The 13,373-nt window shown below is 34.9% G+C and overlaps 1 protein-coding gene across 5 annotated transcripts; it reads left to right on the forward strand.

Annotated features, from left to right (window-relative positions):
- The first annotated feature begins 302 nt into the window (after positions 1-302).
- On the forward strand, positions 303-5,489 carry LOC113700441 (uncharacterized). 5 transcript variants are annotated; one of them, XM_027220890.2, is made up of 3 exons: positions 303-3,130; positions 3,711-4,106; positions 5,177-5,489. In XM_027220890.2, exon 1 carries the CDS (start codon positions 592-594, stop codon positions 2,515-2,517), a length of 1,926 nt encoding a protein of 641 aa, XP_027076691.1. In that variant the 5' UTR covers positions 303-591; the 3' UTR covers positions 2,518-3,130; positions 3,711-4,106; positions 5,177-5,489. The 5 variants fall into 5 exon arrangements, with proteins under 5 accessions (XP_027076691.1, XP_027076694.1, XP_071915756.1 ...); XM_027220893.2 differs by having other exon boundaries at positions 303-3,105; XM_072059655.1 differs by having other exon boundaries at positions 303-2,605; positions 2,701-4,106.
- The last annotated feature ends 7,884 nt before the right edge of the window (positions 5,490-13,373 follow it).

The raw sequence follows: 13,373 nt of genomic DNA on the forward strand, positions 1-13,373 counted from the left end.
TTGTTCTAACATTCCTACAGAAAAATAACATATGTTCTATCGTTTCAAAACTTTCTCCACAGTATTTACAGATATGATCACCCCCACCGCACCTTTCCTTTACTACTGCACTAACAGGAAGAATTCCCTGCAGACATTTCCAGAGGAGTCTCTTGGTCATATTTTGTGAAGCCTGTGATTTGTACATTAGAAGAATCGAAATTGTACCGAATATAGGCTTATAAAATCAATTTTCTATTTATACGTGACTAAAGTGTAATTTGAAGAATCGAAATTATACCGAAGTATAGAAAGTTTTTTTTCTTTTCCGATATTTTAATGTAATAGGCCAACTTTTGGCACGAATAATTTATAATTACTTCCTCCTGCCTCCTTTTAAACCAGCCGTTAAAAGGGGGAAAAAAATGGAGAGAGAGAGAGAGAGAATGGGTTCAGCCAACTTGAGATCGATACGACATCATGCCATTCAAAATCAACCTGAAAACCAGAAACATCAGGGCTTCAGAATTTGCCTCAAATCCCAGTAATTAATTCACCCAAATTTCAGATTTCAGACCAATTTAAAATCCTCATCAGCTGAAGGCGTAGAAGATGATGACGATGAAGAGAAGAGCTTCTTCTGCGGTGATTGTTTCCATTGCTCGGTCTCAGGAGGCAGCGGCTTCATTAGGTACAACTGCTCCTGCAGGTTGTACTACTCTTGCTTCATTTCTCTCTGCATTCCCCAACGTTAAACCCCAATTAGCTTGCTATTCTGCTGGTAGTGATAAAATTAGAAACCATCAGTGCCAAATTGGATCGTCTTTTGTTAACGTTGTGCAATTTCCATCTGGGTTGAAGAGTAGGATTGGTAGTATTAACGGTCTTGATGATGCTCTGAGCTTGTTCGAGCGGATGGTCCGGATGAGGCCTCTGCCTTCTGTTATTCAATTCAATCAACTGCTGACTTGTATTGTTAAGATGAAGAATCATTATTCTTCAGTTATTTCCCTTTTTAGAGATATGTGTGTCCAGGGCATTCCTGTGGATGAGGCCACCCTTAATATAATGATTAATTGTTGCTGCGTTGTGGGCCGAGTGGATTTAGCTTTTTCTACATTGGCTGGCTTCCACAAACGTGGTTTTGTCCCTAATGTGGTCACCTTTAGTACTCTACTCAAAGGACTCTTTCGAGGACGCAAGGTTCCCCAGGCACAAGAATTATTTAAAAAGATAATATTCGAAAAACTTTGCGAGCCCAATGAAGTTATCTTTCTGGTTGTGATAGATGGGCTCTGTAAGGCGGGTAATACTCAAATGGCCATTGAATTCCTAAGACTTATGGAAAAAAGAAGAAGATGTAAGCCCAACGTTTATGTGTACGGTACAATCATTGACAGCTTGTGCAAGGATAAAATGGTTGATGAAGCTCTTGCCCTCTTACAGGAGATGTTTGAAAAGGAAATTCCCCCAGATGTTGTCATTTACAATTGTTTGATTCTAGGTTTCTGCAATTTAAGTAAATGGAAGGAGGTTATAAGGCTCTTCTCTGACATCAAGGATTACAAAATTGCTCCAAATGTTTTTACTTTTACTATAGTGGTGGATGCATTGTGCAAGGAAGGACATGCAAAAGATGCTGAAGAGGTAGTCCGGATCATGATCCAGCAAGGTCAAAATCCCGACGTGGTCACATACAATTCCTTAATGGATGGATATTGTTTACAACGCCAAATAGGTGAAGTAAGGAGAGTATTCGATACCATGGTTGCTAGTGGCCTTACTCCAGATGCTCATAGCTATGCTATTTTGATAAATGCCTATAACAAGAACAAGAAAGTGGAAGCAGCCATGAATCTCTTTCAAGAGATTCGGCATAAAGGCTTAAAATGTGATATTGTTGTTTATACCGCTGTTTTGCAGGGGTTATTTAGTGCAGGAATGTATCCTAGTGCAAGAGAAGTTTTTGATGAGATGCAAGCTTCTGGCATAAAGCCTGATTTTCACACTTATTGCGTGATGTTGGATGGGCTATGCAAGACTGGACATGTCGACGAAGCATTGCAGTTATTCCATGCAATGGAAACTGATGGAACAAATCTTCACATAGAAATGTACACTATCATCCTTGATGGGTTGTGCAAAAGCAGGAGGCTCGATAGTGCTCGAGATCTTTTCAACAATCTCTCCCTTAAAGGATTGAACCCTAATGTCAAAACATACACCACCATGATTGCTGGCCTGCTTTCAGAAGGTCTGCTCATCGAAGCTAAAGAGGTCGTTAAAAAGATGGAAGAGAAGGGTTGCCCGGCAAATGATGGTACATACAATGTTATTCTGCAAGGACTCCTTAAGGGAGGTCATTATCATCATGCGATGGTCTATCATGAAGAAATGGTTCATAAAGGATTCTCGCTGGATGCACATACCTTTTCCATTTTACTTGATTTGTCTGCTGAGAATCAGAAGAAACCTTCTGTGCTAATGTTGATGCTGAAGATTGATCCCGATAGCAAGAAGTTCATAGATGGGGAATGAAGAGGACCTTCACATTAGTTGCAACATGTTGGTCCTGCTATTTATTTTGGCCCCTGAACTTTAATTTGTTGGAAAAAACATTAATTAGGTTTGCATTTGATCCTGTTATCACTTTTCATCTTTGTTGCAATGCAACTGAGCCTTAGAGGAACTCTCTTGGTGATTTTTTGTGAAACGCCTCAGAGATCATCAATATGGTGGAGAAGCCGCATTCCTTGGTGATCTCTCCACAGTCTCTGCCATAAAGGATTGGACCTTGATGAGAAAACATACACCCCAATGACTGCTGGCCTGCTTTCAGAAAGCTTGCTTGCAGAAGCTAAAGAGCTTTTCGAGAAAATGGAAGAGAATGGTTGCTGGCACACAGTGTCATGTTCAATGTTATTTTGCAAGGACTTCTGAGGGGAGGTCACTACGATGATGCAGTGTTGTATTATGAAGAAATGGTTCGGATAGAATTCTTGCTGGATTCATCTACTTTTCCATTTTACTTGATTCATCTGCAGGAAAAAAGAACAATCCTTCTCTATTTTGTTGATGCTGAAAATTGATCCTGATAGCAAGATGTCCATGATTGGGGGATGAATGGTACCTTCACATTAGTTACAACTCGGTAGTCCTGATGTTTTCGCCCTTAAACTTTAATTGTGCTGGAACTAACATTATCTAAGTTTGCACTTTCCTGTTCTCACTTATCTCTCTCTACATTTAGTGTTTTGGTTGAGCTATAGTGGTCAAATTTGTGAGGTCCATGACATGATACTTCAGATTTTTCGGAACTTTCTTATTGGGGTGACTGAATGATGCTGCTATTGCCCTGCTAGATTAATACTATTAATGGTTGATACACTTAAATCATCTTCTTGACTTTCTAAAACATTAATGGCTTTATGTGAAAGAACCTGCATTTCTGGACATAGGTATGTGTCCATTAGTTAAATTTAAGTTGGTGGATGATTACCTTTCAAGGACATTGACATGTCTGTTCCTTGTTTATCACAGTTCTGCTTAATTGAAATATTGAATGAAACATCTCTATTGTTAATATCCAGCATCTGTTAGTTGTAAAATTTGTTTGGCTGAATATTGATGGTCACAGAGGCGCAAAAGAGAGATAGTTGTTTTTCTGGTTACTCTGCAGTCATATGAACCCCATTCAGCAATTGTTAAATATCTATTTCTGCCTTTTACAGACCTCAAACCTGGAAAACCTGGGGAGAAAGGCCTAGACTGGACTAATTGGAAAAGAACAGCTTTTGGTGCTGCACACAGCCTAGAATACCTGTATGAGCATTGCAATTTGAAAATCATAAACTGAGATTGAGCGCTGCAAATATCGCCCTGGATGGTGACTTTGACTCTGTTCTTGGAGATTTTGGGCTTGTAAAGTTGGTGATTACAAACTAACACACATCACAAATCAAGTCCGGGGAACCATGGGACACATTGCCGCTGAATATTTGTTGACTGGAAACTCTTTAGAGAAGACAGTGCGTTTGGCTATGGTATAACATCTTCTGGACTTGCAACTGGTCAGTGTGCAATAGACTTCTTTTGGCTTGAAGGAGGATGATCTACTGCTAGAGCATGTGAGTATCACATTCACTTTTTGAAATTTAGGCAGAATCTTCATGCAGTATGACTATAACTCAGTATTGCAGCATTGTTATGTTCCTCTAAAATTCTTAATTGTGCATAATGAAATGGTCAAAAATATTTTAACCAAGCTAAATTCATTTGTATATTTAGCATTGTTGGTAAAAGCTTTACATTATAGTTCTTGTGTCAAAGTGTTATTTGTAGTCTAATGTGATTGCAAACTAATCTTTAAATTTATGTCACATTGGATATTAGCCCTTTGAAGCTTTTTCTTTGGCAGGCTTCATTTCTGCCCAAGTCATTTGGGAAGTCATTTTTTCTCAAGTCAGCTGTCTCTAGTTCAAATTTTAATTTAATTGAAAGTTCCTTGGTGTTTGAGTTGGTTGTCTTGCACCCAAAGTTTTGCCAACTTACATATCTATGTTCAAGAAGATAATACAAGAGCGAGTATCCATGGCATGCACTCGGTTGCTTTATAATGAAATGCCAATTTAGATGAACTTTGGTTTAACATTCATTACAAATTCAACCTTAAATTCAAAAGAGGTTCAACCTTCCATTGATTGAATTGAGATGCCAGAACCTTTTCCTCAATTGGATTTGAATTTGATTGGATCTTGAAGCATGTTCATCTAAATTGGGTCACCTGGGTTTGAATTGCCTTTTTGAAGAAATTGAACCATCCTATGATTTACCTTCAATACTACCACCAAATTCACTGCCACCTCCTTCCTAACTGTGTAATTTTCTTCTTGATAGGGTTTTCTTGAAAAATTACCTTGTGCAGTGAGCTAGTAGATTCTAAAGTGAGAGCTCTAATGTGGGATTTGAGTTGCTTCAAAACTTTTAGGATTGGATTTCCTACTTTTACTTTACTCAATCCCATTGCTAACTTTCTTCCTTTCAGGTTTTAGTTCTCCTCAAGGATCACCTGATACATCCTTGGGATTCATGTCCTTTTTGGCTGTAGCTCTGGCACCAAAAATACTGTGCCATTAAAAAGTTTATTTCTCTGGCAACTGTGAGTTCAGAAATCATTTTGACTGTTCTTCTACTTCAGGGAATAGACATCGTGTTCAAACAATTCAGCACCTCTGGTTTGCACCCTGGATGCGTTTGATTCTGCCTTCTGCGTTAACTGGAGAGTGGTTCGAATGTTTAGCGTAGCAATCTTACAAATCATGTTTAACATTTCAGTAGTTCATTGTAAAGGAGAACGATTAGTTTGGCACTCTTATGAATCATGTTTAGCTCTGCTGTAGTTCTTTCTTTCTAAATTCTTGTATTAGCAAGTAATTGACAAAAGCTATGTATAAATATTTGTACGCTGTAGGTTATTTGGAAAGGACTAATGCACGTGCTACTGCAGTTTAGCTCCAAAAATGTCCGCAGAAAATTGCTTTTCTGCAGAAACTTGTTAAACTTTGCACAAGCTTAGAGGTGGCAATTTGTCCCAAGTCCCAATGGGTTACCCATGTCCATGGGGACTTTGGGCGGGATGTGTATTGGATTTTGATATTGGGTTTAAAATGGGACAAATCCCAATTGTACCCATTAATTGATGGGAATACTTGGGAAATACTTGGGTACCCATTGGGCTCAAATAACCAGGGTTTTGTTTGGTTTAGCTATTTTTGGGGGGTATTTTTGAAATATTTTATTATAGCAGTGTATATGAAAACTCCGTAGTTCTTACTCCTTTTACAGCTCTTTTAGAAAGTCACCAGGGCTTGGGACTGGCATTCTATAAGACTATATTTAGTTCAGCATATGCAAACTAAGGGTGCGTTTGATAAAACTGAAGTTTGGAAAGTGAAATTTGAAATCTGGATCAACTAAACTATTGAATTGTTAAGTAATACCCGATACATTTGAGTGTATGTCGCATTAAGTGATAAGTAAATAGTTTATCACTTATGTTTTGGAACAAGTTTTGTATAGGAAATTCACCGTCATTTAATTAATTTAGATGTTTAATTTTTGGTTATCAAATACATCTGAATATGTTACGATCTAGATTCATTAAGTTTAAGTGTTGAATTAGGTTATCAAATAGGGCCTCGGCTGTGCTATGCCCTAGATATAACTATTAATACTTTAAATCAAGTGGACTTTCCTGCCTACAGCCAAGACTGGTGTATGTATGATATTCAATTTTGGGGGAATTTTCTGGAAATAAATTTCTGAGTTTTACACTAATCTTCTTCCTAGTCTTTTAACAAATTGTTTTAACAAACGTGGAAATTTTTTCAATATAGATTTTCGCAATTTAGCGGAAGGAAAAACTGGTAGCTCCTTTCTTTTCAAAGAAACACAAGTACTAGTCAATTCACACATTCACGCATATATACAATATCATGGTATAAAGGTTTTAGGTTCTGTTCCCACATCTTAAATCCCACCTTTCTTTTATTGGGAAAAAATTTTTAAAATGTAAACCTTATCAAGGCATTGGTTCGGCATCAGGGCATACCTGTCTTTTAAAACTAAGTTGTGGAAAAAAAAAAGAAAAGAAATTAAAAATAGTCAGTCCTGCCAAATATTTTGCCAATTTCTAAGAAATATATTGGAGTAGGAGAAGGTTCTAGTGACCCTTTCTTTATAGATGAAGATGTTTTTTTTTTTTAAATTTTTTTAGTATAAGTGAAAGGTCTCGAATTCGGAACCTCTCAATTACATTTTTTTTTCGGTGTCACTCAACCCATCCACTGATATTAATGGGAGCTACAAATCCATAAATTTGCACTATGTAGGTCCTACCACTCTTGATGTGGAAGATAATTTTGATTACTTCGTTCTTCATGAGCTGTATATCCTGATTATTATTGTTCTGCATTGTTTCGCAAGTAAAGATCACTTTAAGAAATGGGTGGACGGTTGACATGGACCAATACTAGTTTTTATTTAAAAATGAAATAATTACAGTCGAGGTGAATTAAATGGCCTCGTCGTTTAATAATAAATTAATAAAAAATAACTCTAGAGAAGCATGATCAATGCCTTAGCGCTTAAAAGGGGAATGAAAAAATCCTATCGAGTCATAATTTGGTCTCTTTTCATGCATTGTCTTTAAAATTGTCAAGTATTATTTGAATGGTATGCTATATTAACTCAGGAAGTAGATATAAATAAATCTCATGGAAAACCACATTTTCTTTTTCTTTTTTCCTTCTTCACTTAACATGATAGTGTGTGTGTGTGTATAGGCATGTCAATAGATCAAATATTATCAAGATCCAACCTAGGCCTGTCATGTTTTTTTTGGGTTTGGATTTAGATTTTCAAACCTAGAGCTTACCCAACCCCCCTCCCCCCTCCCCCCTCCCCCTTACACACACACACATGTATATAAGAAAAATTGTAAGAGATTTAAAGATATGCAAGCTTCACTGTTGAATATAAATAAAAATTTTCAAGCAAATCGAATTATTTGATAAAATTCCGGACTTTAAGTTCATGATTTATTGCAAGAAACATTCTTGAAAATAGTAATTACATTGTGTTTCTTATCTTTGAATTGTATACATTTTTATTACTTATGAATTTAATTTTTAATTACACATAGGGTTGTTATCGAATCTAGTCGAGTCGAGTTTGAATAGTGCATTACTTGAGTTCTGCTCGAGCAAAAATACTTGAACTCATGGTCAAACTCAAGCTCATTGTAGTTCTTCAAATTTAAATTTGAGCTCGAACTCGTGCTTATTTTACCTAACTCAACCTCGAATTCAACCAAATCAAGTTCAGTCGAGTTCAATCAAAAATTTTGAGCTTGAGTTTTTAGTAAATTTCATAATTTTATAATAAATAATTAAAAATTATATTATAAATACACTACTTGATAAGTCTCAACAAACTTAAATTTTTTTTTTACTTGAACTCGATTCAATTATTTTATTAAGTAACTCGAACTCGATCAACACCGAGTTTGAGTTGAGCCTTTGATTGAGTTACTTGCGAACCTTGAGTCGAGTAACTTAATTAATTTCCACCCCTAATATATATATATATATATATATATATATGAAAGTACCTATTTTAATCAGAGTTGTTTGTCACTCCTACGCATGACATGCCTAATTAAAGAAAATTAACGAGTTATAGGCTACTTGGCTCACAAGCCCACTCAAATATATCTTCTTTTTTATTTTTAATAATGAAATTACGCATATAATTCCTAATATTTTATTATATATTAAGGTAAAATGTCTATTTTATCTATTCTATTATGAGTTCGAGTAGGGTTGAACTCGTGTTCGACCTTGAGATTTACATTAAAAACTTATTATTGAGTTCAAACTCATTAAAATTAAGTCAAGCTTGGTTCAATTTAGCCAAAGTTCGATTTGACTTGGTTCGTTTGCAACTCAATTGAATCCAGCCCAGAATCTATTCATTGACATGTCTACATGTGTTCATAAATATGTATGCAAATGTATCTATGTGTGCAAGCATAAATACGTACGCACATGTAGCTCCTATTTTTTTCTTGTCATTTTTTCTTTGTGCAATTGGGCCTTTTGGGCTATATTCTTTCGAGAATAACAACTTTTTTTTAACCCTCCCTTCCCTCCTCCCTTTACATTTTCCATCCCCGTACCTTTTCCATCTTTAAGTGCATGTACAGGATTTAAACATTGAACTTAACAGGATAGCTTGATCCTCGATTATTCATCATTGGATCATATTCATCTAAATAAGAATCCCACTGACTCAAAACTCATTGTCGAAAAAAAAAATGCAAAAATTTCAGCTCGGTGATTGATACAAAATTCATTATTTCACTTTATATTTGTACCTAAACCACATAAATAATCTTACTCCCATTTAACTAATAGCTTCAAAATAAATGCATCAAAAAATTGTGGAAGCTTTATTAGTTAAAAGAGTGGCATTCGAATCACTATACTTCATATAGAGCAACTTAAACATACTTTTTTCGAACGTCAACTTAAACATACTTCATATGAAGCAGCACACAATTCTAGCTTCTTTTGATTGGTAGTAAGGAAAAAAAAATAAAATAGAGATACCAAGAATAGTTTTTTCGATTTTTCTCGTTTCTTTTCTTTCAAAAACAATTCCCAAGTTATTTTTGCCTTAAGAACTAACAAACATGCTCAAAATTTATGCCTGATAATTAAATATCCATATCACACAAAAAAAAAAAAAAAGCATGCTTTACATTTTTTCTGCCATCTAAAATTTGCTTATAATAAATTATGGATAACTTTTTTTTACACGCTGTCAGTGTATAATATTTTTTTACACTAGCAGCTTAGATTATACCACATAATATGAATTTAAATTTGAAATTAAATTATGCAAATGTAACATATATTTAAAGTTATTAGTGTAAAAAAAGCAGTATACTGTCAGCACATAAAAAGTTAATCTATATATTATTAACGAAACTTTCCCTATTGTTCTAACTTGTTTGGCGGGCCTAAGATGTGCCCTGCACGAGCAGGCCTTCCAAGTACATGATTTATATGTGGAAAAGGCTTCCTCTGGACAAAGGTAAAGCTGAATATTTGCACTTGGTAGGCCTAGAATCACCTAGATTTGCACTTGACATGGTGCCATGAAAATCAAATAAAGCAAGAGAATTTCCATTTTGTTGTTGTATATTGTCCCCTAAATTTTTTCAAAGTAATTAGAGTTATAACCCAGTTTAAACAAGAAAACATACAATATGAAATGAAGTATTATTTGAAACCAAAAGAATAAGTTTAGAGTTTTTGTGTATAAAAGTGAACCAATGATGTTTATTTGCATTCACTCTCCAAAATTATAAGTGTAGTGAACTATTTATATCATTGTTTTTATATTTTTATTGCCCATAAAACTCTTTTCCAGTTCTGTGTAATTTTCTAAAATTAAAAGTCTAAAACTTAATCATCAAATGCTCATCCAGCGATTAAAGCTATATAAATGGTCTACCAAAAGTAATTGAGCAAGACAACCAATTCATGACACAAAAAAACCAAAGTGCAAGGACATTGAAGCTGGGATCAATGGCATGAAAAGGAAACCAGAATGTGTTGTTTTGTCCATTTTGTCTCTTCTCTTTTCTCTTTCATCTTTCTTTGGTCAACATAACATATAATGAACTTATCTAACTACATGTGCTAGTGATCACAACTTGTCTAACTACATCATCTATTCAACTTATCAAGCATTGAACAACTATGATCAACATAAAAAAATGATGATTTTTGTCATACTTTTGACTCTAACATCTAACTAAGTTCATGGTTTTGACATACTCCCTATTTTCTCCTTCAAATTTACATGATGAACTCTGAAAATTTACATGTTCTGGAAGTAACAGGTCACATTCGATCATATTACATTAACAGATAACAGAGCTTGCATACCTTTTTGTTGTTAGTTTTGTAATTTGCAGTATTCAAAATCTCAGAATTTGCCTTCCATAGAATCCATACTCCCTCCTTTTTGCTTCAAAATCATGAAATTCAAGTACTATCATCATTGCCTCACCAGTTGAACGAAAATTGCACATTAACCTGAATATTTATGGCAGCATTTCCAGTAGAATGACTTGAATTGCTACATTTACTTGAATGCACAACAGGCACCTTCCCATATGCATAATCCTGTCATAACAAATTTACTTGTTAAAGTAATATGGTCAACATAACAGATCATCAACACCACTGGAGATATATCATCACTGCCTCACCAGATAAACGAAAATTGCAGGTTTGTTCAGCTTTTATCTTCACTACGTCTCTTCTTATTTTTCTTTCTTCTACTTGATCCCTTCTTCAGAATATATAAAAGACTGATTTGTTGTCTTGTCCCTAATGTCAATCAGCAAAATTGCGCCATATTGGTGAACGAAATTGACGCTAGTTGGTAAAATGCATTTTTGATTAGCAAGATTCCAACTGTTAAGTTGGTTAATGAAATTGAAAGATTTAATTTGGCCCTAATGACTGATTTATCAGATTTTAGTCTTATAATAACACACAATGTCTTGGGTATAATAGTAATTTCATGACAGGAATAAATTAAGAGTTGTGATGGCAAAATATCTCAAACCAGTAAATGCTCATGATGGAGGAGTGAGGGAAGAATTAAGGTCGTCACTTATTTGTTTGGCGTCATCTACTAATCCATGGAAAATCGTAGCTCGTGTGCTTAAAAATTACTCTATTTACAAGGGTTATCAGGATTATATAGAGGATGAAATATTGAAACGAACCACAAGATTTTATCCTCCATGAATAGACATGAAAATGTCTAGCCAAAAATATTAAAGAAAGATGCTGCTTGGGAGGCAACTCAGGACCCTTTGTTTTAGTTTTCTCATGTTTTTGGAGTTTTTGTTAAATATTAGTTGTGTTTAGTAATTTATTGCTTTTGTTGCAGGAAACTAGCAGTTAGACGTGCCCACGTCAAATAGTCACGCCTAAGGAATGAGGTCTTAATTTGGCGGACAGAAAACTACCTAGTAGTTAGACATGCCCACGTCAAGTGGTCACGCCTAAGGAAGGCAATTCGCGTCTACGGGTAGAAAACTCTCCATTAGTTAAGCGTGTCCACGCCAGGTGATCACGCATAAGGAATTCAATTTTCGAAAATTGGTCAGAAAACTCTTTAGTGGTTAGGCATGCCCACGCCAAGTGGTCACGATTAAAGATCTTAATTTCCGTGGATTGGCTAAAAACTCAAGGGTTGTTAGGCGTGCCCACGCCTAATGCAGTGGTTCTAAAAAAAAATTTTCCTTTCTTTTCTTTTTCTTTCTTTCTTCTCTCTTCTTTTTCGTTTTTCTTTCTTTCTCTCCATTTCTTTTTTTTATTCCTTTCTTTTCTTTGTCAATCGCAAGACCGCAACCAAAAGACCTCAAATTCCACCGCCACCGTTGCGCTGTTCATCGTGGGTCGTCGGTTCTTGATTATCGCTGTTCATCGCGCGTAATTCTTCCTCATCTATCGTAAGCCACTCAACATTCTTAGCTGCTGATCATAGCCTTCATCTTCATCAGTTTTGCCATGGAGCTCTGCATGTCTTTTGCCTCTCACCTACAGCTGTGCCACAACCCCCCTTTGATGATCAGAGAAGTTTCGTTGTCCCATTTTGCTTTGTATTTTATTATTTATTACTTACATTGGGGACAATGTAAGGTTTAGATATGGGAGGGTAGTATATTGATAATATATTGAAAAAATGCAAGTGTAGGCATTTTTGTTGAAATTTTTTGTTTGACTTTGTCGAATTTTATTCAATTTTTGCCTATCTTTGTGCATATTTGTTATTATTCCTGATAAACGATAGTTAGATGTCTCAAAATTTTCTATTGTTAAGAATTTACACTCTAAGATATTAAGTATGGCATGGTTTACTTTAAGGGTATCTCTTTGGTGAATATTTGAGATTTTGTGACTTTTACACTTTTTGGTTAACTTTTCTAAATATTGTAAATATTTATCTAGTATTTTTTATGCAAATTAGTTCAACTATTAATGTTAGTTTTCCATATTTAAGAAATGAAGCGGGTTTATGTGATTTTTAATTTTAATTTAGTGTTTATTTATAAATAGTATTCGGCTATACTCCGCTAGTATCGTTGCATAATAATTGGAAGTCTTCGCCATAAGTGTCGATTTTTACGTCAAAAAGTGACGATAGCTATGAGTATGTGATTTTTAAGCGATGAGAGTTGAGTAACCGGGCTCCTTCATTTGGTCAATGTCGGAGTTTGTGTCAAAACACTTAAATGGCTAAAGACTAAACATTCTCCCTAAAAAAAAATCAATCAGGTGTGGTGATATTTTAGAAAAAAAATATGTTAATAGTGAAAAATGTGGAAGTGTTTGAATTGATTGTTAGCTCGCTGATTCATAAATTTTAATGTTGAGATTTTACTTAATAGTCAAACCATTTGCTTATGGATGCTGGTTGAATATTTTATATTCTTAGATTAGTTAGTTATAAATTGAAAGAGTCCTTGATCTTGAAAGCTAACTTGAGAGATATTTTTTGAAAATTGCCACTAATACTTGACATATGTTTTAATTGTATTTTGGCAATAGAAAATTCGAGCAATAGCCATTATTTGAATTTGATTGCTTGATTTGTTGTTCTTATGCTTGAGTACAAGCATGGTTTAGGTGTGGGGAAAATTGATAGGTCATAATTTGTTGCTAAATTTATAATTATTTTTTCCTTAATTTTAGCCAAATATTATTTTAATTGATTGATTCTACTTATATTTGGTTAATGGTGCT

The sequence above is a fragment of the Coffea arabica genome, chromosome 7e (assembly GCF_036785885.1).
Source record: "Coffea arabica cultivar ET-39 chromosome 7e, Coffea Arabica ET-39 HiFi, whole genome shotgun sequence".
Classification (NCBI taxonomy): Eukaryota; Viridiplantae; Streptophyta; class Magnoliopsida; order Gentianales; family Rubiaceae; genus Coffea; species Coffea arabica.

Coding starts and splice junctions, on each gene's coding strand:
- LOC113700441 (XM_027220891.2), top strand. CDS start 592: ATGATGACGATGAAGAGAAGAGCTTCTTCTGCGGTGATTGTTTCCATT.